General features: G+C 44.4%; 1 protein-coding gene across 1 annotated transcript; it reads left to right on the top strand.

Moving 5' to 3' along the window:
- Positions 1-644: 644 nt before the first annotated feature.
- Positions 645-9,920, top strand: bcat1 (branched chain amino-acid transaminase 1, cytosolic; the record flags this gene model as incomplete). The annotated part of the gene is made up of 10 exons (XM_080050776.1): positions 645-674; positions 2,806-3,000; positions 3,428-3,538; positions 3,668-3,787; positions 3,891-4,051; positions 4,300-4,442; positions 5,994-6,079; positions 6,182-6,322; positions 6,675-6,749; positions 9,152-9,920. The coding sequence occupies 10 exons, from the start codon at positions 645-647 to the stop codon at positions 9,188-9,190; spliced, it is 1,101 nt and encodes a 366-aa protein (XP_079906902.1). The 3' UTR covers positions 9,191-9,920.
- Between the last annotated feature and the right edge of the window lie 15,320 nt (positions 9,921-25,240).

The following is a 25,240-nucleotide window of genomic DNA, read 5'->3' as shown; positions in this document are numbered from 1 at the left end:
CCTTTCATCGCAACATCCTTTGGGTAAGACGTCTCTCGCCTGTTCTAAAGGTAACTAAACCACAATATTGATTAATTGACGGCAAAGGTGGGGGTTGAATAGCCTGTATTAAAAAGTGTTCATATATCCTATGTGGACGGTTATGCCTTTAGGCCTAGCTATAGCTTGCGAAGACAAAATCATATAGCCTACAGTAGATCTAATTTAAGTGTCCACCTGCATTTAAGGACATTGTTTGATAAAGTAGGCCTATACAATGTGGGTTTTCATTATGTGTACAATGTAATTGGGACAAATAAGGGATAAAAAGCTGTATTCCTTCAAGGCAATAGGCTATTACTACATTTAGCAGTAGGCTGTACACTTTTTTTCAGTAATAATATGTTTTCAAGTATGTTGTGAATGAGTTTTGAATCCTCTATGAAGCTCCCTAGCTCTACTAGAAATGTTATCCTGTTATGCAGTCCACACTCATTTTGGAACACCTTGTCATGCAGTGTTAATACGTATTTGTATGCAGTTGTTTGAGTGCTTGTTTTGTGAAGAAAAGAGTGAACATTTGACATCTGTATCTTTTTTGTTTACACTATTGTTAACCTTTTTCAAATTGTTTGCAGAGAAGCAGTCACATTTTCACCATTGTGATGGCTGACAACAGCATTCCGAGCTTTAAGGTATTGAAATTATTTTAGGTGTGTGGGGGTTGTTTGGTTTTAATGCACAGTATACTAAAATGTAGTAGCGTTACTGTCTGAATGCCATGATTTAGTAGCACCTACCCTCAGTAGCTGCTCCAGCTGCAGCATCTTGATAATTCCTTGACTTCCTGATACTTAAGAATCCCCTCTGTTGCTCCGCATCCAAGATAGTCTAGCACTGCCCCTTGTCCTCATGTTACCAAAGGCAGTAGTGAAAGGCCTTGAGAGCCAAAATTCATTCCATTCCATTCGCTGTCCACCTGTGAGAGCCTTTTCTAAGCCATCTGCTTTAGCTCTGGACTTCTCTTTCAACACAATAACATCCATGCTGTCGCCATTTTTTGAAGGGGGAGGGAAAGGACATGACAGTGTTCACTCCTGGACATTCGTGCTCCTGGACACTCGTGTTCCTCTTCCTCCCGCTGCAACCTGCTGTTCAGCAGAATCCACTTTCCCCAGCTCACGCTAAGTAGCCACAGCTTTGCTTGTTTTCTGACCCTGATCACCTGAACAGCAGACAGCAGGCTCAGCCAGAGATTACAGTGGACATGTGCAAACACAGACACACACATGCGAACACACACACACACACACACACACACACACACACACACACACACACACACACACACACACACACACACACACACATGCTCACTCACATGGGCTGAGTGCTGTCTTTGATTTGGAGATGTGTCACAACTTTCACTTACATAGAAAGAGTTTTAAACTCAATCATCTCGCTGAATCTGAATGCTCTTGTCAGTAAAACAGATTGACAATTCAAAATATACAAGTATGAAGGGGCTGAAGTTGTCATACAGTAGCAGTATTTCTAAGAAGCCTGGTGCAACCTCTCTCCTATGTGCTCTTTAACGCACTGGAAGATGGTTGGGATGCTCAGCCAAATTCATATTTATAGCCACCTAATCCTGTGTGTGACAAGGTAACAGTAAAGAAGGATTATGGCTCATTTTGAAGATGAAAGGGAAGGAAGGAAGGAAGGAAGGAAGGAAGGAAGAAAGACCACTTGGCCTGCTCCTCTCTTATTGTTGTGTTACTTTGTGTGAGATGTCAGAAATGTTTAGTAGTTATCCAAAGACGGCAGATACAAGCAAGTATGAGTAGTTGAACAGTAGCAGAGAAGACAAAATTTGAAAAAGGAAAATTTGACAATGACTGAATTAATATGTATTTGCCCATTTCTTGTGGCATTTAAGAGATCAAAGTGGGACCAATACAAAAAATACAGTATTCAAAATAATGCATCACTCTTTCACACGGTGTTACACACTCGCCACTGTAATCTGGGATTATGGCCCAGGAAACCTTGTGCACCTGGAGGGAGTGGATAATGAGCTGGTCTAATCCCGGCAGACCAGGAAAGGATATGTCTTCTTTACAAGAGGCTCACATAACTCAGTCTTTTGGCAGAACAGCAGGAAAGGACAGCACTTGTTCTTGACAAATGTGACACGTCTTTCTCAACCTGCTGTTACTGTAGCACTACTAAATGCAGAAGTGATGGACGCACAGACTGGAAGAGTCAGACCGGAGCCGGTGCTTTTGTGATGTTCCACATTCTGTATCCAACAATGAGGGCTAGTTGAGAGACACAGCTTTAATGCAGCTGTACATAAAATATCAACCTTTTCTTTTTCATTGCGGTTCCCATTCTGTGTATCATCTTGTCAGTCAGTTGATATGAAAAACTAAGTAGCAACAGTTGCTTATTTATGCAGTCAACAGTCGCAGTGCAACATTATCATTCATTTTGAGACAGGTACTGGCCAACTGGCAAATGCAAGGCCAACATTAACTCTCTTTTAGCGCTAGAGTTTGGGCCTCTAGCTGCCAACCCATGAAGGAAATACAGTAAATGACTATTAAGCTGCTCAATGCTATATTGAGTACTTAGTTGCTAACTGTGTCTGTCTGCTTATTTGGTAGTGTAACAGTGAGATTTTCAGAGCTTTCTTTGTGAGAAAAACCCCTGTAACAGTCAGGGATGGTGATTACAGGCTTTTGTTTGCATTGAACATTAAAAATGTATTGCTCACATGTCACTATTTTCTCTATTTCGTCTTGTTGTGTGTTCCTTAACCAGGCTGCTGACCTAGTTATCCAGCTGACATCTACTCCAAAGGCCAAATCAGACACTGCTGCCTTCGGAGTCATCTTCACCGACCACATGTTGACCATAGAGTGGAGTGCAGATGGGGGCTGGCAGGCTCCACTCATAAAGCCCTTTGAGAACCTGTCACTCCACCCGGCCTGTTCGTCACTTCACTATGCCATACAGGTACACTGACAAGGCTTTGGCTTTAGTCTTTGTGCTTTTCCTTAACTAAAGTGACTTTAATATTGCTCATCTTACATTGTGTTAGTAGTATGACTTTACTGGTCTAACGGCAGTACAATGAGTTCATTCGTTAGGGGAACAGAAAAGCCTGAGTGTTTTTAGTAACCTGGCAGCACGGAGAGGGTTTTGAAACCTTTCATTTAGGAAATTATATTTATTTTTATGGGCCTGTAAATTCCTAGTTTTGTTGTTGGATGAATTTCCTTGGAAGTACTGCTCCATTTAAGTACTCAATTAAATAATAATTTGAATCCAAATATTGAAAACATAATGTCTGTACATGTCCTATACCTCTGTGTCTTTTAAACAATGATTTTGTTCAGTCATTTTGAAGTGTTTTTTCTTTCTCCTCTCCTCTTCCCACCAGCTGTATGAAGGGTTGAAGGCGTACCGCGGGGATGACGACCGACTGCGTATCTTTAGACCGATGCTCAACATGGACCGCATGTCCAAGTCTGCCAAGAGAGCCTGTCTCCCCGTAAGACGGATGCGTGGACTGATGGCAGGACGAGTGACAATGATGAACGCAAATGACAGTTTTGTTGCCTATATAAAACTGTATCTTTAGCTACAAATTCCACTCTATCTTCATTTCTCCCTCCTCCAAGCCTTCAATCAGTCAGAGTTGCTGGAGTGTATCAGGCGACTGGTAGAGATCGACCAGGACTGGGTTCCTCACTCAGACGCAGCCAGTTTGTACATCAGGCCGACATACATTAGCACAGAGGTACGGATGATTGTGAAGAGAACGAGAAAGGTCTATTTCCCTGTTAAACCGAATGTAATTTTAAAATGCATTGCCACGCTATGTGCTTATGTGTCCTCGGTAGCCCTCCCTGGGTTTAAAGACGCCCACGCGCGCCTTGCTGTACGTGATCTTGTGTCGAGCGGGCCATTACTTCAACAACACCGGAGAGGCCCTGTCCCTGTGGACCGACCCAAAGTACACACGCGCCTGGAAAGGAGGCACCGGGGACTGCAAGATGGGAGGGTGGGTATAGGCACACACATCACAGTAAACTTTATCATTCAAATACAGATAGCATTATTGTGTAAGGTCCAAAACATTCACAATCAACACATACACACACACACACACACACATACACACACACACAATCAGTGATTTTACTTTGTTAAAGTCCTTTTCTCACTCTCACTGTACAGCATCACATTTGCATGCAGAGCTGACGTCGCCTAATTAATTATAATTGTAACTATTTCTATCGATTTCTACAGGAACTACGGTTCTACTTTGTCGGGCCAGTACGAAGCAGTGGATCACGGGTGTGAGCAGGTGCTGTGGCTGTACGGAGAGGACCATCAGATCACAGAGGCAGGAACCATGAACATCTTCCTGCATTGGATCAATGAGTATGGAGGTAAGTCACGCTATACCAGGAGCCCACTGGGCCAATCGCAGGCTGTGGAATATGTAAGTGTAGAGTTGCAGTGCATAGGGTAATTTGAGCCTGGGTAAGGTAAGGTTACATACTGTTATGTGCTCTGGATACAAATTGTTTTTAGAAATATGACCTTTACTGGCTGTATGCCATAGTTCCTTAAAGCATTTCCAGTAAGTTTCTTCCTGTTTGATTGAGCAATTCCTCTATTGTTGTCACAACTTCAGCCGGTATTTAGTTTGTTTTCATTTGTCTGTTTTCCTGGTTTACTTTCTGTGCCACTCCCTCCTGCTCTGCACTCCCAGTTAATTACATTCACCTGGTCTGCCCCACACTCACATGCTCCTCATTAGTCAATCAGCCTCAGTATATATCCCAGTCATTTCCCTCAGTTCTCTGCCAGATCGTCTAGTTTGTCTTATGTGTTTCATAGCTATCCAGCGTCCTTATACCTGCCTGTCTGCATACCTGCCTGCCTGTTCATGTTTTCTAGTGATGGCCAGATGAAGCTTTTTGAAGCCTTGAAGCCTTAAAACCAAACGGTTCACAAAAAGGTTCATTTCTCAAGGCTTCATTTGAACCGATTTGAACACAATTACAACCCCCCCTGCTGGTCAAACAGTGTTAAATAGTCAGATCATTCTATCAATGTGTAATACACTCAATACTGTCCTGCAACAGTGCAGCCATGGGAATGAGTGACTGACAAGTAAATAAATCAAGACACCTTAATAAATGCATTTCATGTAGCCTATTGTTCATGTATTAATTCATATACATACAACTTATATTTTGTTTGATGTATTATTATGGGTATGAAACATGATAAAACATATACATCTAATAAATCTATCAATAAATATTTTTTGTCAAACTTTGAATTACTCATAATGACAGGAATACTTATTTTCAAACTGTCGCAGTGTTATAAAAAGGTAAGGGGCAGTGAATGTGCTTGTGATTTGATTTGATTTTTATTGAGAAACAAAATTTGTTCAGACAATTTCCCCTTTTGGAAACAACTTCTCCTGCTTTGGAGAACACTCTTTCACATGGTACAGCGGAGGCAGGGGTGCACAATAAAGTCACAGCAAGTTGATACAACATCCACATCACTCCCAAACCAATAAATCGCCAACACTAACCCGCAAAGTGCGAGTGGATCCACAATACCCGAAGCACTTCATGAACAAACGAGGCTTCGAACGTCATCAGTCACGTGATTCGCCCTAAACGATACAAGCATCGATACGCGCTTCACCAAAAACTTCCGGGATTACTCGACACACGCTCCGAAGCCTCGGCACATTACGACCCATCACTAATGTTTTCGACTCGCTCCTTGGATTTTGGTTTTCCCTTTCCCCTGCCTCTATTGGACTGTTTGCCACGCTACTACCTGGTTTGTCTTCACATTAAAACTTTTGTTGCTGCACCTAAACTGTTTTGTGTCATGCTATTGGGTTCTCGTCTGTCCATCCTGGAAACCTGACAATTGTGTTTGTTTCCATTCATGTATCAATTTTTCAGAGGAAGAACTGGCAACTCCACCTCTGGATGGTATCATACTACCAGGTGTAACCCGACACAGCGTCCTGGAACTAACTAGGAAATGGGTGAGAGAGACTTAGATGTAAAAAGGTCCTCGCGTGCTTATAAATATTACAAATCAGGCGTCACATTTCGTCCCCCCCCCACCGCCCTTTCTGTGTGCCCAGGGTGAGTTTAAGGTGTCGGAGCGCCACCTGACCATGAGCCAGCTGTGCTCTGCACTGAAGCAGCAGCGGGTCAAAGAGCTGTTTGGCTCTGGTACGGCCTGCATGATCTGCCCTATAGGACACGTCGTTTACCAGGGAGAGGTGAGAGAGAAGCAGCAGACCAACCCTACTGCAGTTATCTCTTTGTTCACACTAATGTTCAAGTTTATTTGGTGTAATTTCCCCCATGAAACAAGTGAATTCCAATTCAAATGTGAATAGTTAAAAATGTTTTTCGAGGCTTAGCTCTTCGATGAATGAGGCTCACCGTCTCTTGTGACCACACTGACAGTTTTCATCTTTCCAAGGTTGTCTGAACCTTGTGTCTTCTCGTTTTTAATATCATAATAAGTTTAGGCTACATAATATTACACAAGTTCTCGTAATTTAGATTGTAAAAAGCAGTCTCACAGTGCATATTCAATTACTTAAAAGTGTTTTTTTTTTATTTTAGGACTTGTACATCCCCTGTCAGGTTAAAAACTCACAGTTGACTGCACGCATAGCAAAGGAACTCACAGATATACAGGTTGGTGGATGCACAGGCAGACACACACACACACACACACGCGCGCACACACACACACACACACACACACACACACACACACACGTATGCACATATGCAGACACACACACACACCCCACAGATGTTTCCCTTAGCTTAGGAACAGCTGGTTGAACGTCTGTGTTCTTTACACTCCTGTCACCCTCAGGACTCTGTGTTCAAAAGAAAAGGTGCGAGTGACAGTAATTGTGGGAACAATTACAAACTTCACTGAGAAAAAGACAAATAGATAGAAATATCCACTCCCTTAGTTTAAAATATGGAGGATGAAACGCAAGACCTACAAAAGATATATAAATATATACATTCCCTCCAAATAAGAACCCATCCTGCATTTCCATTATCGCATTACTGAGTGATTATCATGTAACTCAATTAGATAAAAGCATTAAGTTGTTATTTTGCGAACAAACCCCCATAGGTCCTCATTCATTGTACACCCACTGCATGCATTATCTAGCCTGTGAGTAGGATAATAAGAGAACTATCTTATTAGGTAATGAGTAATGACTTAGTTATATTGCACGTGGCTTACAAACACGCCACCTCTACGCCGCACCGCAGGTTTAAAGAGATTCATAATGTTCTTTGCTGTAGGCTTGATTTGTGTTAATGAGCGTGTTATGTATCGCAGACTTTCCGTTATTGTGCTGTGTAATGAGCCTATTATCAGTCAGACTATGGCCTCCGACGGATCCTATTTTCTCTCTTGTATACTGGGAAAGGCTCTCATATGATTGAGATCACTATAAACTATTCATCAACCCTACTCCACTATATTTCCAGATCATTTTTCTTTTCAAATACATAACTGGATATAAAGGGCTTAAAACTAGCTTCAGCTGGACTGTATATAACATATGTGTTTCCTTCCAGTTATGCAATGTACTTATGTCATATATTATGATAACGCTTTAGGTAGGTGAAAATACTTTGATACTTCTAGACAGGATTTTAATGCTATCAACATTGCTGTCTTGGTACTTTTACCCAAGAAAAAGGACTATAATACGTATTTTCTCTGCTTAGAATCCACGATTTGCATTTTATATCAGCCATAAAAAAAATAACAAATTATATATATATTTAATGAGCCTAAATCTGTGAACTAAGCTGAACAAATAGATCATTGCAAATAGTTTTGGAGACTCAGATTTTACCAGTGTTTTCACAAATATCCCTGACCAGGATCATTGTGTCCTTGCTTAGTTGCGAATGGTAAACTTTAACTGGATCTGCATGAACGTCCTCTAAACACTTTGCATAGTTGATGTGGCTTATCTCTGTCTCTTCAACTTGTGGCTTTTCTTTGTCTCTCTCTCTCTGCATCTGTGGTTTTGTTGTTTTGTCGTTCTGGTCAGTCTAGGGGCAGCAGCCATTAGCATATCAGCTCCCTCAATCACCCATGCCGTGTAGGGGAGAAGGGTGCGTGTGAGAAATGTGTCCACCACGCCCTCACATCATCCGATAGCATCTTCCTTAAGTCAACGGTGCTGTAGAGAGGGAGACAGTTGCCTGGGCCTTAATGGCAGAGTGTGGAGAGTTGGAGATAGGGAGCAAGACAAACTCCTGTATTCTCTCATTAAGCTCGTCGTAATTGCACAAACCCAATTATTGCCTCAGCCTTTTGTGATCTTCAAAGCCAAGATGCTGCAAATGAAGCCTGGAACAAGTGGGTAGAGGAGGAGGAGGAGGAGGAGGAGGAGGAGGAGGAGGAAGATTCGGGGGTGAAGCTTAATGAACAATAAAATCGACAAAACGCTGGAAAACGCTGCGCTCCTTCAGCGGCGCTGTTAAATCTGTTGACATTTCATTTGGAGGGAATCAGTGCAGTGTTATCCACCACCACCACACACACACACACGCTCCCCCCTCCCCCTCTTGAAGACAACATTGTGCAACAAACAAACGAGTGGTCTGAGGCAGCAGATGAAAGATGGGTTTACTAAGTCGCCCTGCTGTTCCTCTTTCAAGTTAATTAGAAATCACATTCTTTTGTTTCCCCTTCGCAGGCGTTTATTTACTTTCTCACTCCGACCATTAGAACAAATTTGCAACATGAGACGCAAATAATTGGATTTGTCTCCTCGGCTGTCACGGATTGGGGGAACATTTTGTTTAGATTTTTTATTATAGTTTCCTTTTTTCCCTCTGTCGCGTTGTGTTCTTCTTGTTGGGCGGGCTGAGTTTGCAGATTTGCTTACGGATATTTGATTCAATTTTTGTTGTTGTGTTTTGCTCGCAATTAAGCGGTGGCGGGCAAGTTAAGCGCTTAGTGATTGTTTTTTTTTGCTGCTGTTTTGGCCTTGTTGCGAGGACTGGACAGTCTGGTAACCTTTTGGTGGCCTTTTGTTCCCTTACAGTATGGCCGCCAACCCAGCGACTGGACCTTCCTGGTGTAAAAGTCCCAAAGAAGAGGCGGTGCTCATGTGTCTGCAAATTGGACGTACTAATTATGCAACAACCAGAAGACGTACTGTACACAGACATTAATAAGGAAACAATGTACGCGCAATATTTGCGGTCTCACTGCAATACGCTGGAGCACGGCTCTGCGAGGCGAAAGTGTCATACCACGTCACCTCCTTTTAAACTTTAATTAATAACAAACACACACAAATGTCCAAAATAATTAGCAGAAGTAGGCTAATGTCTCATGCAATAGTGCACAATAACTTACAGTGACACAGCCACCGTGGCTTTATCTGCTGCTTCTCATCTCTGTCTCCAAAACAACATTTAGGATGCAGCAGTGGTGGCTTTGATTAAAACATGGAGAGTGAAAACATGTGAGATGTTACAAACATACGTTGGTGTTACGGAGAATTTAGTTTCACTTGTGTGAGTGTGACAAACTAGTTTAATTAACTATTGTCTTCATTTGGCCATGGCATGAACAGATTAACTTCTATTGTGTTGTAAACTGAAGCATTTTAAACAAATTGAAATCTACAGCCAGGGCAGTGCGACCAATTACTTTAAGCTAAGCACATCAACCAACTGTAATGAAAATCCATAAATATCATACACTAGTTGCTTTATTACCAAATGGATCTTGCTCTTAAGTCAGATGTACTGGAGCAATAATGTTCATCAGTCCTGGTTGTGCTGTGTTTGTTCATTTGGCCAATCGCAAATTTGCATGCACATTGGAACCGAGCTTTTCACTTCGAATACTGTAAAATTTTATTGTGAAGTTTAAATACTATGGCAAAGATTGCCAATAAAATTTGCACTTTTACCAAAAACGTGTCATTTCTGCTGCAGGAACTTTCCCAGGGGGCCAAAAGGTTTTTGTGGAACTCAAGAACTAAACCTGCACTTTTGACTCAATCGACTTCCTGTAAAATAGTTCCAGGTGCAATAAAGAAATAAAAAATCCTTGCTCTGAGGGTAGTACTTTTCAAAGTTACAGTACATGGACTTTAGGGGAGAGACGCCTCCATAATCCTTATTCCTTAATGATGCTTAGGAGTGCACGGGTTTTCCACTCACCCCGAAACACACGTGCACTCACAGAGAACCTGGAACAGGCCCAAAGCCATCAGCATAATGGAGTCATAACAGAAAGCCATCAAACTGGAGAGCCCTGGGCTGTTTAGCTTTACACACACACACACACACACACACACACACACACACACACACACAAATGCAATATCACTCAGGATACACTCTCTTGGTTTAAAAATGGAAAAATCAGGAGGTAAGTTGTGTTCACAACTAAATGAATGCCTCATTAACTGGGATCTTGTCCGTATGTCTGCCTCTGTCTGTGTGTACATGGATGCACTTCGTGTGTGTGTGTGCGTGCGTGCGTGCGTGCGTGTGTGTGTGTGTGTGCGTACGTGCGTGCGTGTGTGTGCGTGCGTGTGTGTGTATTTGCGTGCGAGGGGGTGCCCAGTTGCGTGCTGGATGATTTTTGGACCCTTGCGAAGACAGCTCATTTTGGCTGCAGCTTCCTTCCTCCTTGTGTGCGGTGGCACAGCTGGTCTAGAGTACACACGCAATGCACGCGCACACACACACACACACACACACACACACACACACAATGCATACCCAAAATGCCAAACCCCATCTAGCCTGCTTCATCTAGGAGGCCACTTGTGAAATGGCCACAGCACACATTTTAGTGTTTTGCCTGCTGTTTGCTTTCCCTTACAATGAAATTCTCACAAGAGCCTGTTCAATAATTATTACATATACATGAGTTAAATAAGCTCTTCACTCCATTAATCCCCCATGGGGTTTCATTAAAATGACATCTTATCTAATCTAAAGGACATCTGGACAGGTGAGGAAGCATTGTTTAAGGGCACGTCACACCTCAAGCCGTTCCAGGAACACCAGACAGTAAAATCTGAGCTGTTATTTTCTTGATGAACACTTTGAGTTGACAAGTGTTGACTGGACAGTTGCTTGTCCACTCTGCGCTGACGAGCCTCCGAGGCAATAATACACGACTGTGCAAAAGTGTTAAAAAGTATCCCTGATGGTGTGAGGTGGCACAGCGCCGGTTTAACACAGTGAAATATTTGATTATCTTCAGTACACTAAAGTGTTGCACCAAAACTTTTGATTCGATAGAATTATTTTTATTCTTTACTTTATACTGTACAAGGCATGCAGAGGGACAGAAAATCAGCTGCCTAAGCTTTGGGAACCACTATACCATTATATACTTAAAAAGATTATATTAGGGGGCAACCAGTAGCTCAACTGGTAGAGTTCATACCATAAAGGCCCAATCCTTATCGCATGTTATGTTCCCGGGTTCAATTCCTATCAATCTTTTTTCCCTCAATTTGAAAAGGGTATATTTGGTTATACAAACAAAGGGGGCTCCCCATACCTAGCAACATGCCCATTTACAGAGCCTAGGCTGTGTATTAACACTTGATTTTCTTTTTGATTTTTTAGAGATATTCACTGATTTTGAGAATAGTGAATTTGATAATCTCACTTCAATTTATTGAGCTTTGTTGGTGTAATGGCTCTTTAATATGTTGCCAAAGTCTCCCTTTCTCTCCCTTTCTCTCTCTCCAGTTCTCCTAGCTCATGGTATTTTCCCCTCCAGCTCCTCCGTCTCTTTTATTCTCCCTCCTTCCAAGCGCCCTCTCCCCTCTCACACAGACACCAGAGACCCCGGCAGGCCGCTCCCATTCAGCCCGGAGACGACGATGATGTTTTAATTGTCACTTCTTGTTAAGGCGGCCGTGACATTCACGCGGGGACAGAGGGGAGGCAGTCGGCGTAATCAGAGGAAATAGAGAGAAAGGGGGTAGGGAGGGAAAGAGGAGAGAGAGAGAGAGAATGACAGAGATATGGCACCCGTTCAGCCACTAAGAGTAGTGTTTGGCTCTGAGCAACTGTGCCTCCTTCTCCCTCTTTCCCCTCTCTCTCACCCCCGCCGGGGCATGATCTGATTTGACAAGCGCAACGCTGTCATCTTGAGTTTGTCCAATTTGAAATTCTAATTAATGAACTCGGCGCCACTTTGTGTTTTTCTCCTTGTTGTTGTTGTTGTTGTTGTTGTTCACCCTCTTCTTCTTCTCCTTCCTTTCCTTCCTAGGCCAGTTTGTCTTCTATTTGTCTTTTCTTTACCCTTCCCTCACTCGCTCCTCCAGTCTTTTTCGGAAGGCGGTGTGATTGCAGAGGGCCGCCGGTCGCTCTGGGTGAGATTGTGGTCTCACACCATAGCAGATGATATCAGTGGCTTTGGGTCACCCAATTAGAATCCAACTGTGTGTGTGTGTGTGTGTGTGTGTGTGTGTGTGTGTGTGTGTGTGTGTGTGTGTGTGTGTGTGTGTGTGTGTGTGTGTGTGTGTGTGTGTGTGTGTGTGTGTGTGTGTGTGTGTGTGTGTGTGTGTGTGTGTGTGTGTGTGTGTGTGTCTCAGTCCTGTTTCTCTAGTCTTTCCTAATGAGGAAGCAGAGAGAGAAGCGATGGCCGCTGATCGCTGACGCCCAAAGGCCAGAGGAGTGGTTCGGTCTTCTCTTATCCACAACTTCACACGTTAAGTGTACACTCATAGAGAAAGTGTTTTCCTTTATCACAACAAATCAACATATACTGTAGGCCTATGTCCAGCACAGCTCTGACCTCATAGCACAATGAAAATCCACGTTCAACTTCAGGCTTCGATGGTTGGTCAAATCAAAGTGAAAAGACTTATTTCTTAAAGATGCAAACTATTGTTCCAATGTATTATAGTAACAAGGAGAGATACCGAACGCTACTTAAACCACAGTATGGATCTTTTCAGATGTAGCTCTATTGTCAGTAGTATGTGAAATACATTCCCATGCTTTGGGGGGGGGGGGGGGGGGAGCAACAAAGTCTATGGGTCATTTTAATGAGTCCCAAATCTGCTTGTATTGTTGTTGTGGTTTAAACAGTAAAAGCTGATAATTGAAGTGATGTGGTGCAGCAAAGAGAGAGGAATACTGTACATGTCATGTCTTACCTCGCCAGCGGGTGGTGCTAGCTGCCTACAAACTATAGGCCCTTAGCCCATAGAAAGGGAGAGAGGGAAAGAAATGAAAAGAAGGGGGTAGGGGGAGTGTGGGGTGGATTTTTGGGAGGCCTGCCAATCACGATGAGAAACCACTGCAGAACTAATCTATTTCCATGCCCGTTTTAATCCACCAACTCAACGATGGCATCATTTAATCACAAAATCATCACCGCTATCACCATCATCCTCCATCACCCCCCCCCCCCCACACACACACACACACACACACACACACACACACACACACACTCCCACCCTCCTCATGCATTAATAATTTTTTATTTTTTTTGTAAATAAGAGCTTGTGATTAAGAGCAGATTAGTGCGCGCCTTTGGACGGACAGACAGACAGACAGACAGGCTGTGTTGGGTTTTGTTAACACGAGGGTGAACACTGGGTGTCAGTTGTGTGCGTTTGACATTACATCAACGTTATCCTCCTGCCGCTCATGTTATTGCTCTTGGCTTAGGGAGTTTTAGGGGGACTTTTTAACAGCAGCCTTGCTTAAGAGCTTAGAGTAAATGGATGGATGGAGAGATGGACGGACGGATTGAGATCAGGCACTCACAATCACACACACACACACACACACACACACACACACACACACACACACACACACACTTACACATGCACAGAGAGATCAGTGTCACTCACCCAGCGTCGGCGCCAAAGCCTGATTTGCTTTGTGGTAAAAGCTGTTTTATTTCTCATCAGTGTTGTAATGGAGATGCTCGGCTGTCACACACGGCACTTGAAGTCTCATTTTAGTGCAGGAGAATAGCACAATTTGCCATTTTTCTGCTCTGGTATTTGCCCTAACTGCATCTGAATTTACTGTACATAATTTTTTTTTGTGATGGTCAGGTCTTTAGAGGTTGAATGCTGTAAAGTAAGTAGGATAAAGATGTGTCATGAACAACTCAAAATGTATTTGAATCACTTTAAAATGTTGATACCTTGGTTTAAGGCCCTAAAACAACATTTTAGCCTTAATGTGGCTTCTTTTCCCATTATGAATATCCTCTTTGGATAATATAATTCTTAGACATTCATAAATGTGTCATTTTGACTGTTCCACCCTTCTGCCCTTGAATGTCAGATAGCTCACGTAAGGGGCTGGAGAATTTTTTTTAGTGGGTTCAGGAAAGAACCAGAGTTGCGACTTCTTTTTTTATTTTTTTTAATAAACGGTTTTGGAACTATATTGGAACTACTTTTTTATGGTCAAATGTACCATAAAAAAGTGATAGTGACAGCTTTTGGTTGAAAAATAAAGAATGCCAGGCCAGTAAGCATTATGCAAGTTGCACATATTCCATATCTATCTCTGTGTACCATTTGGTTGCTATTTGTTCAAATGATTTACTATTTACACATTGAGGTTTCAAATTGATGCATACAAATTCTGTGCACTTTTGTTGTGAGGTTTGTTGCATGTTGTCTCTTATTTGGAAATATACATATGGGATAAGAGTTTATTATACTGGAAAGGGCCTTTAAAAATGGAAACATATTGTTAAGCCCCCCCTTCACACCAATATAACATCCATACATTCCCTTACTCTTCTTATAACGAGTAACAAAGCAACCAAGCAGATTTTTAGTCAAATTAGACAATATGACTCACACCGTAAAATGCATTGTTGAGGCTGCCAATCTCCTTGCCAGCAGTGGTGTAGTTTGTTCATGGTCCTTGTAGCGATGTCTCAAAATTGCAATGGCTATTTTCGTTTTATAAATTGCCACGGATTACATAAAATCTCTCTATGCATGTACTTTATAAGCAGGTGGGCACATTTTGTCTTGGAATGCAGGACAACTACTTATTATTCAGTGGTGTACTGAATACTGTGTGTTTGTGTGTGTGTGTGTGTGTGTGTGTGTGTGTGTGTGTGTGTGTGTGTGTGTGTGTGTGTGTGTGTGTGTATTAAAAGGAGACGTCGGTTCTGACGGTGACTAATGTTCTCCGGGCCTGGCGGCTGGCACTGCTCTGTCTCCCTGCAGGTGGGAGTGAGTCACACACATACACGTTGCGCACACACACACACACACACACACACACACAGCGCCACCCATTTCAGGCTGACCACCTCAATGTGCCAACCTGCCGACCGTGGCAGCCAACTGGCCAATGAACAACTGTCTGTCTGTCTGTCTGCAGAGCAACAGCACATGCCACCACAGCAGCTAGAGTGAGGTCGTATTTGTGAATCTTTCGTGCTCTCTCTCTTTCTGCCTTACACACACACACACACACACACACACACACACACACACACACACACACACACACACACACACACACACACACACACACACACACACACACACACACACACACATACATACATACACACATTCATGCTCTCTCATAACTCACACACAAGTCTGACACATCCCTGTCAAATGCCAGCTCACATTAAGGTGGAGGGAAGGCACCTTTCCCTCTCCTCTCTCGCTTGTTTGGTCTCCTCCTCGTCTGTCTCGGCATTTCTGTAAACATTCAAATCCAAGCTGCTTCACTGTACCAGATATAAACATAAACAGCAGTATAGACATTATATATAGTATATAGTATATAAGGCATTATCCCATCATTGATGTCCCAATATGTTCCCTGCAGCCACGCATAGTGCAATTACATGTAGGAGGCTACTTTTCTTGAAGCAGTTTGAAGCAGCGCACAGGGATAACCCCTGGTGAGACGCAGGAGGAGCCAAGCCCGGAGTCACCCCACAGTGCTCGGAGCCTCCACGTACCAGTAGCCCCAGACCCAGGCAGAGTAACCGAACATCGTCGGGTCAAGTGGCCTCCGGCCAGTAAGGAGAAACAGTGGCTCCAGTTCGATGATGATGTGGATACGATCCTAGAATCAGCAGCCAAGGGCGACGCAGACAGGAAGCTCAAAACCATGGCAACCATCATCATCAGCCTTGCTGTCGAGAGGTTTGGTACAGTGGAGAAGTTGGGTACCAAGACCCCCTACATGAACAACCGTAGGGCAGAGAAGATCAGCCAGTTAAGGCAGGAGCTGCGGGTCCTGAAGCGGCAGTACAAGGTAGCGCGAGAAGAGGAAAGGGATGCCTTATCAGAACTTCGCGGCATCCTCAGGAAGAAGCTCACCACTCTTCGAAGGGCAGAATGGCACAGACGGCGGGGGAAAGAGAGGGCCAAGAGGCGGTCTGCCTTCATCGCAAACCCCTTTGGAGTCACCAAGCAGTTACTTGGGCAAAAACGAAGCGGCAACCTCGTTTGTCCCAAAGAGGAGATCGACAACCATCTCTGCAACACATACAGTGATGCTGCTTGGGAGGAAGACCTAGGTCCCTACAGATCTTTGATAGACCCCCCTGGACCCACCACAGACTTCAACAGCAAGGAGCCCAGTTGGAAGGAGGTTCAGGAGGTTGTCAAGGCAGCTAGAGCCAGCTCAGCCCCTGGACCAAGCGGAGTGCCATACAAGCTATATAAGAGGTGTCCCAGACTCCTTCACCGGCTGTGGAAGATCCTGAGGGTTATCTGGAGGAGGGGAAAGGTAGCCCAACAATGGAGATTTGCTGAAGGTGTCTGGATTCCCAAGGAGGAGAATGCTAAGAACATCGAGCAGTTCCGAACCATCTCGCTGCTCAGCGTTGAGGGGAAGATATTCTTCGCCATCCTATCCCGTCGGTTGACGGAGTTCCTCCTGAAGAACGAATACATCGACACCTCTGTGCAGAAGGGTGGAATCCCAAAGGTGCCAGGATGCCTCGAACATACAGGTGTGGTCACGCAGTTGATCAGAGAGGCAAGAGAAGGCAAAGGAGACCTAGCAGTGCTGTGGCTCGATCTCACCAATGCTTATGGATCCATTCCTCATAAGCTGGTGGAAACAGCACTGGACCGGCACCATGTCCCAGGTAAAATCAGGGACCTTATCTTGGACTATTACAAGAGTTTCAAGCTGAGAGTCACCTCTGGGACAGTTACATCTGAGTGGCATCGGCTGGAGAAAGGGATCATCACTGGATGCACCATTTCAGTGATCCTCTTTGCCTTGGCCATGAACATGCTGGTCAAGTCAGCCGAAGTCGAGTGCAGAGGTCCGCTCACCAAGTCTGGAGTCCGCCAGCCCCCCATCAGAGCCTTTATGGACGACCTGACAGTAACAACAACGTCAGTGCCGGGGTGCCGATGGATCCTTCAGGGCTTGGAGAAGATCATCACCTGGGCTCGGATGTGTTTCAAGCCTGCAAAATCTAGGTCCCTGGTGCTGAAGAGAGGGAAAGTGACTGACAAGTTCCGCTTCTCTCTGGACGGCACCCAGATTCCATCGGTGACTGAGAAACCCATCAAGAGCCTCGGAAAGACCTTTGATTGCACCCTGAAAGACGCTGCATCCATCAAGGCCACAAATCGGGAGCTGGAAGCGTGGCTGACAGCAGTGGACAAGTCGGGTCTGCCTGGTAAATTCAAGGCCTGGATTTACCAGCACGGTGTTCTCCCCAGGATTCTGTGGCCCCTGCTGGTGTACGAGTTCCCTATAACAACGGTACAGGGCTTCGAGAGGAGGATCAGCTGTTATCTCCGTAGATGGCTGGGCCTGCCACGAAGCCTGAGTAGCATCGCTCTGTACGGGCACAACAACAAACTGAAGCTCCCCATTAGCAGCCTGAATGAGGAGTTTATGGTTACCCGTGCAAGAGAGGTGCTGCAGTACAGGGAATCCAGTGATCCGAAGGTCTCCAAGGCTGGCATCGTAGTCAGGACTGGGAGGAAGTGGAGGGCGCAGGAAGCAGTCGAGCAGGCGGAGTCACGCTTGCGTCACAGCGTGCTGGTCGGCCCAGTGGCATCTGGACGAGCAGGGCTTGGCAGCGTTGCAACCACGCGCTACGACAAAGTTCTGGGCAAAGACAGACGCCGATTGGTCCAAGAGGAAGTGAGAGCTGGCGTGGAGGAACTGCGTGCTAGCCAGATGGTGGGGATGAAACAGCAAGGCGCATGGACGAGATGGGAACAGGCAGTGGACCGCAAGATCTCCTGGTCTGAGCTTTGGCAAGCTGAGCCTTACCGGATCAAGTTCCTGATTGCGTCCGTCTATGACGTCTTACCCAGCCCATCCAACCTCTTCTGCTGGGGCAAGGTTGACGCACCATCATGTCCTTTGTGCCTCAGGAGAGGAACCCTAGAGCATATCCTCAGCTGTTGCCCAAAAGCCCTGGGAGAAGGACGCTACACTTGGCGCCATGACCAGGTGTTGAAGGCGATAGCAGAAACCATCTTCACCAGCATCACTCAGAACAAGCCTCTCCGACCAGCAAGACAGGCGATTGTTTTCATTCGTGCAGGGGAGAAGCCTAAGCCCCAACCAAGGGGGGCAGCAGGACTCCTTGGAACCGCACCGGACTGGCAGATGAAGGCCGACCTGGGAAAGCAGCTCAGATTCCCAGAGCACATCGTGGAAACCACCCTGAGACCAGACCTAGTTCTGTTCTCAGATTCAACAAAACAGGTGGTCCTTCTGGAGCTGACAGTTCCCTGGGAAGAGCGCATGGAAGAGGCCAATGAGAGGAAGCGTGCCAAGTACGCCAACTTAGTGGAGGAGTGCCGCAGTCGGGGGTGGCGTGCCCGGTGTGTGCCAATAGAGGTGGGCTGTAGAGGCTTTGCAGCGCGATCTCTCTGCAAAGCATACAGCATGTTTGGAATCGCAGGTGCACGCCAGAGAAAGGCCATCAAGACCACCACAGAGGCAGCTGAGAAGGCCTCTAGATGGCTGTGGATCAAAAGGGGTGATCCGTGGGTACATGCTACTTAGACACAAGTTGGGACTTGATCAATCCCGGCTGGGTCGCCTGGGTGAGGGTGTATGATGTTGCGAGACCCGAAACACCCAATGACCCCAGGTTCCATCACTGATGATGTGTCTAAGTGCATCAATAGATGTATACTAAACTATGCTGTTATTGTTCTTCTAATTTTGAATGCCACTTTTTCTATTAAGCATTACTTATCTCTGTCAGTCATATGTTTTATTGTTAAAAATATATAGACCTGGCTGAAATATCCTTAACTGCATTTGAGGTTTTTTTTAATCTTCATGTACTTATCTCTCTCTCTATATTTAAAAAAAACTTTCACAGGATGTGGAATGTTGCTTCTATGTTGTAATCTAATGGGATCTAGTGCCTTTACATCTGCACCAATTTACCAATGGGATAATGATGAAGTGCCTGTAACACTCTGTATTGTCCCACACTGACTCCATGTTCGGTTTATCACAGATAGTCATAGTAAATGACCACATCATAGGGCTTAACTGATGGGTTTCTCCATGAAATGGAAGTCCTGGATTTACAATGTACTGTGCAAATGTCTGTGTGTGTGTGCGTGTGTGTGTGTATGATGCCCTTTTCCATCATTTGCTAATCAGATATCATAATTTGCTCCAGCAGAATATTGAAATATGTCTGCCGGTATTTGTATCACTCCATCATGGCTGAGTAAATGACGATGTGACAGGCATGGAGAATCCACCAGACGTGACGTGACAGTGTGTGTGTGTGTGTGTGTGTGTGTTTTTTTGTGTGTGTGTGTGTGTGGTATGTGTACGTTTAAGTGTGTTTTAATGATGTTCCGTGGAAGGAATCGGAGATGTATGGTTGCCTCTGAGCGCGGATAAAACAGTTAAACACAGTAATTGCCATTTACTCTCAGCTGGGCTCGCGTTCCCATGGGAGAGCTCAGAGCTCAATGGGTACCACTGAAATTCACACACACACACACACACACACACGCACACACACACACACACACACACACACACACACACACACACACACACACACTTGCACACGCATACACACATACACATGGAAACATGTATATCTTACTTTAGAGTTGTTTTTTTCCAACACCTCTTCTGTCTTATTTTTTAAGCTTTGGTCCTGAAAGTAAACACTGCAGCCACATTCACTGTGTGTGTGTGTCTGTGTGTGTGTGTGTGTGTGTGTGTGGGGGGGGGGGGGGGGTTGGGGGGGTCTTGCAAACATCATCAATATTACACTCTGCCCTGGGGCAGCTAAAGGGCTCTGAATTGCTTAACTCCTCGCTCTCTGATTCTTTGTCTCCTTGAATGAAGGAAGGAGGTTTATTCTCGTTTGTTTTTCCAGAAATCAGTTTTTTCTACATAAGGCTGGTTTATTGACTTTCTTTGCATATAAAACACAGTTCTTACTTAGGATATATATGTGTGTGTGTGTGTGTGTGTGTGTGTGTGTGTTTTTGTGAGAGAGAGAAAGAGAGGTGTGTTTCCTGATGTATAAATTAAGAGCACATAACTTCTCCTCCAGGTCACTGAAACAACAGAGCAGTCACCCGCCTGCCAAGTATGAATGTGGGGTGCAGAGAGGGTCATAAATGACCCATTGTGAGAGAGTGTGCGTGTGTGTGTGTGTGTGTGTGTGTGTGTGTGTGTGTGCACGTGTGTGCGTGCGTGCGTGTGTGTGTGTGTGTGAGTTTGCCTTTGCCCATGTCTCTAATTTGTGTGCAAATGTATGTCATTTACATGTGTCAATACACATGTGTGTGTTCAGAGGTGAACATATGTATTTTCTTAAAGTGTGTGTCTGTATGTGTGTGTGTGTGGTGGGCCTGACTGGGTTTCTCAGTGTGTGTGATTAGGTGATCGCTGCTTTATATTCCCCACAGAGGAATAAAGAGAGTATTTCCCCTGAAAAAACAACAGCGCACAAAGGGTCCTTTGACCAGGCTGTGTGTGTGTGTGTGTGTGTGTGTGTGTGTGTGTGTGTGTGTGTGTGGGGGGGGGGGGGGGGGGGGTGTGCGTGTGTGTGTGTGTGTGTGTGTGCATGAGCATACGTGTTTGGGTAGAGGGGGGTCGGCGGCGCTGGTCTTGGACCCTCTGAACTCCTCTCAGCTGTGACCCACTGCTAGCTATAGGCTTGACAATACCTTGTGTGTGTATGTTAAGACAACATGACGCAGAGTCAAAAGCTGCACACACACACAACTCTGTCTTCGCACTTGCATACATTTATTTCAATGGCATATTCATGTTGTACTGGTTCGGTGTTCTTTTGAATTGATCTACTGTTTTTGGTGCATATAGGAGTTCTTTTTGGCATGACATATTTCACTTAACCTATCTGTTGCTTCTTTTGCTTCTATTTCTGAGTTCCTACATTTCCCAGGATCCCATGTAAGAAAAATATCTTACCTCAAATTTCCATAACTTGTTGAATTGAACTTTCCTTGTTGTTTTCCAACATGTTAGCTGTAACAACTTCATAATTTTATAATATTGTGACCAATGCAGGTCTGAATATGGATGGTTGTTTTCTTGTGTATAGAAATATTTTTCCCTTTTCCATCTCTTGTTTCATCATCCATTTCTCTCTCTCTCTCCGTTTCTCTCTCCCTCGCTGTCAAGCTTGCTGTCAGAGTATAATGCCATGTTGTGCCAATGTCGCCAAGTGTTAATACCTTAGCTGTCATCACAAAATCCCACGTCTCCCGCTCCGACCTCTCTCCAACCCCTATATTCATCTATATCTCCTTTCAGCCTACTCAAATTAAAAGGTTACCGCCCCGTCGTCCCTCCATCGCCTTCGATAAAGACAATGATTAGTAAAAGGCTAGGCAGAGAGAGAGCCAAACAGATATACAGATATGCTTCTCCCTTTCTTTCTCCCCGGAGACCAACGCTGTACCAAACCCAGACAGGCACACAGGGGGATTATTTGGGAAAATTCCAGGGCATTTGTTCCAGAATGGCACCATGGGCCTCTGAACACCGGCGATTCAGCTAATGTCACTGTATGAAAGCATCAATCTATCAACAAAACCCTACTTTGTGGGTCAAAAGGCTTTCAGCATTGCAGCAAAAGACAGAATAAAAAACAGCTCCGCATTTCACCAGTGAGTGAGAGAAAGGCCTCGGCCGAGGCTGAAAAGAGAAAATTGTTACCATTACAGTGGCAGGCGAGATAAAAAAAAATAAGTACAGAATGGAGAAAAAAAATTCTCCATGAGAAGGAATAATCAAGATGGTTATTTGTCTGCCGGATACCGCTGCTCCCCTTGCATTATCAAAATTGATCGTGCCTATAATTTTACAAGGGGAGATACTGAGAAATAAAGAGGTGCAGAAGGCCCTATTGTCGAGCCGACGCATATCAAACACTGTGATATTGTGGCAGTTAAGTGGCAATTTTGTTGGTTGCAAGAGAATTTTGTTTATTTTTTTCTTCTTCTGCAGAGTGATGCCATTCTGTGCTTTTTTCAGTGACTTTAGCTGGACGAAGGCGACTCATGGACAATCACATGAACTCTCTTCGATATTTATTTTGCACTTGCCAGTTTCATTGAATATAAATTATTCAACCAGCAGACACATTTACATACATACATATTGATCTCCTTAGCAGAGTCATTTCAATGCTGTTCGGAAAATAATTACATATCTAAAAAACATATTTTTCAACCAAAGTCATCTTAGTTTGAACTGTTTCCTGTAAATGTGACTGGTTTACATTCAACTGCTTACATGTAAATTGTTGTGTGCAAAGCAATGGGACTTGTAGGGAAGTCTGGAGGTTGACATAGAAGAAAAAGGTAAAATTAATATTTGAATAAACAAGAAGAACAAAAAAAGCTTGAAGGAACACAGTTGCAGAGAGAGAGGGAGAGAGAGAGAAAGAAAGAGGGATCAGAGGGACATATGTGTGGGACTAAACAAGAGAGGTTACATCAACTTCAGACACAAAGCCATAATCGCCACATCGACACAAACCACATGAACCCACGTACACAGACGCACACCTCTCTGCCCTCCAGTGGTACACTATCTGCAGCCGGAAGTCCCATGCAGACACTTCCTGTCGGTCCCAGGAACAATGGCTATTGTCGAAAGTTCCCTCAGCACTCTGATACGCCGTGACCTCACCTCCACGCCTCGGCTGACAATAAATCCTCCACCTTTGGAACAAGCGGTGACAGATTAACAAGGTAACGGCGCCAGAAACCTTAAAGAAACAACAGCAACAGGGTTAAAAATGGCAAAATGTATGGTTGGCCGTTCTCACGTGCTGTTTTCTGATATCTTTTCTAAAGTTTCAAATGTGTGCAACTGTTGTATCCGATTTTCGCAGCGGACTACCGGCGCCATGCTTTATGGACGGACAAAGCAAGAAAGACAATGCAGTCCCTCTGACTCCCGAAACTCTTCACCGAAATGTTTCAATTACTCACATACATACTGTATCTAACAGGAGCTTGAGAAGTATACCTTTTCCAACTGCTCCAAAGTCCATATAGTGCTTTAGTGCTTAAATTGGGTCATAATTATAAGACGTGGCATGCGACAACACAATTCAGCAGTTTATTTAAACACTATTTTAATGCTGCTGAAACTTGGATTTATAGACTCAATGCATTAAGGCACTCTTTGGATCATCTAGCAGACCAACATTTTTATGTTGTTTTTTTCATATTGGCTTCCATCACTAAGGCTGTTTTACAGTAATGTGGTTGCATAAACTGTCTGGCAAGTTCTGAATGGGGGGAACTGTGTCTTTTACGTGCATTTAACCCGACTTCTATTCAACAACCTGTGCAGACCTGAAAAGTGGCTGGGAAATGTTTGTAGTTGCGCCCTTGCAAGGAACGAAGACCTGTAAATGCAACATTGACACAATATTATTATCTTTATAATCTAGCGAGCTAGCTAGCCAACAGTTATATATATTTAAATCCAGCATACATGTAGTGACATTAGCCCTTAACACATCCTGCCACCATTACAGGTGGCTGGATGTGTTAAGAACTATTCAACCAGTCCTCTCCTGTTGGCCATAGATGCACGCAGGTTAACGGGTTAAATGCCATGCTCCACTAGCACCTCCACAGAGGCTAAATTAAAGAGGGCGAGAATATTATAATTGTGGACCCAACAATGGAGGTCGTGGGTCAGATTTAGGAGTCATTTCTCATATCTCAATGAGACTCTGGCCGAATCCAGAGTAGCTGAAACCAGCTGGTGTTTCCCTGCTTTTTTTGTTTTGTTTTTTCAAGGAATATGATCATGACGAAGTGAGTTCATATGGAGCTTGCGTATATACCGCCACACAGAAAGAATGAGCCAAACACAACACATTCACTTCTCCAGACAATCCAGGGATTCCAACTCTTGGGCTGTGAAATAGAAGAAAAAAAACTCTGGCGACCATATTGAGAGAGAGACAGAGAGAAAGTAAGTGCATTGTGTTCATTAATCAGCTGAAGACACCGCTCCAGTGGCCTTAGAAGAAAAGAGTGGGAAATAATGGAATGCTACCAAGCTCCCTTACCTTATGTTTAGCATGATCCTCCAGGGTGTTGGAAAGGGGTTCCAACATTCACAAAGTGATTTTTTTTCTCTTTGTGACTCAGTGTGTGTGTGTGTGTGTGTGTGTACCTGTGTGTATGTGTGCTTCAGCATCCCTTCGTCCCCATCTGTACAGAGCAGCTGCCGTCATGGTGCTTCTGGGGATTAAACGCCTCTCTCACACACACAAGCTGCCATCCCCCTCCGCCACCCATCCACATCTTCTTCACCTTTCCACCTCCTTCCATTTCTCCCCGCTCATTCTCTCTCTATCTCCCACTTTTATTTATTCCACCTTATTGCCAGGGGTGACCCTCTCATTTGTCATCATCTTTGAATCCATCGCGGCTGGCAGGTTTGTTCAAGCCAAAGTACTGTGTATGTTTGAATGTTAGACAACCACTACAACGAAATGGCCATGTATTCTTAATGCAAAATGTGGTTGTTAGAGCCACACTAGTCTGGCATGACCACTTCCGCCAGCGTCTATTCGCTTGCGTCGAAAAGCTACGCAGCCCCCGGTTGCTGGCTTTCCCCTATTGTGATCCCCCTCAAATTCGGAAACAATTCGC

The sequence above is a fragment of the Ammodytes marinus genome (assembly GCF_949987685.1).
Source record: "Ammodytes marinus genome assembly, chromosome: 22".
Classification (NCBI taxonomy): domain Eukaryota; kingdom Metazoa; phylum Chordata; class Actinopteri; order Uranoscopiformes; family Ammodytidae; genus Ammodytes; species Ammodytes marinus.
This window is presented reverse-complemented; position numbering and strand designations above follow the sequence as displayed.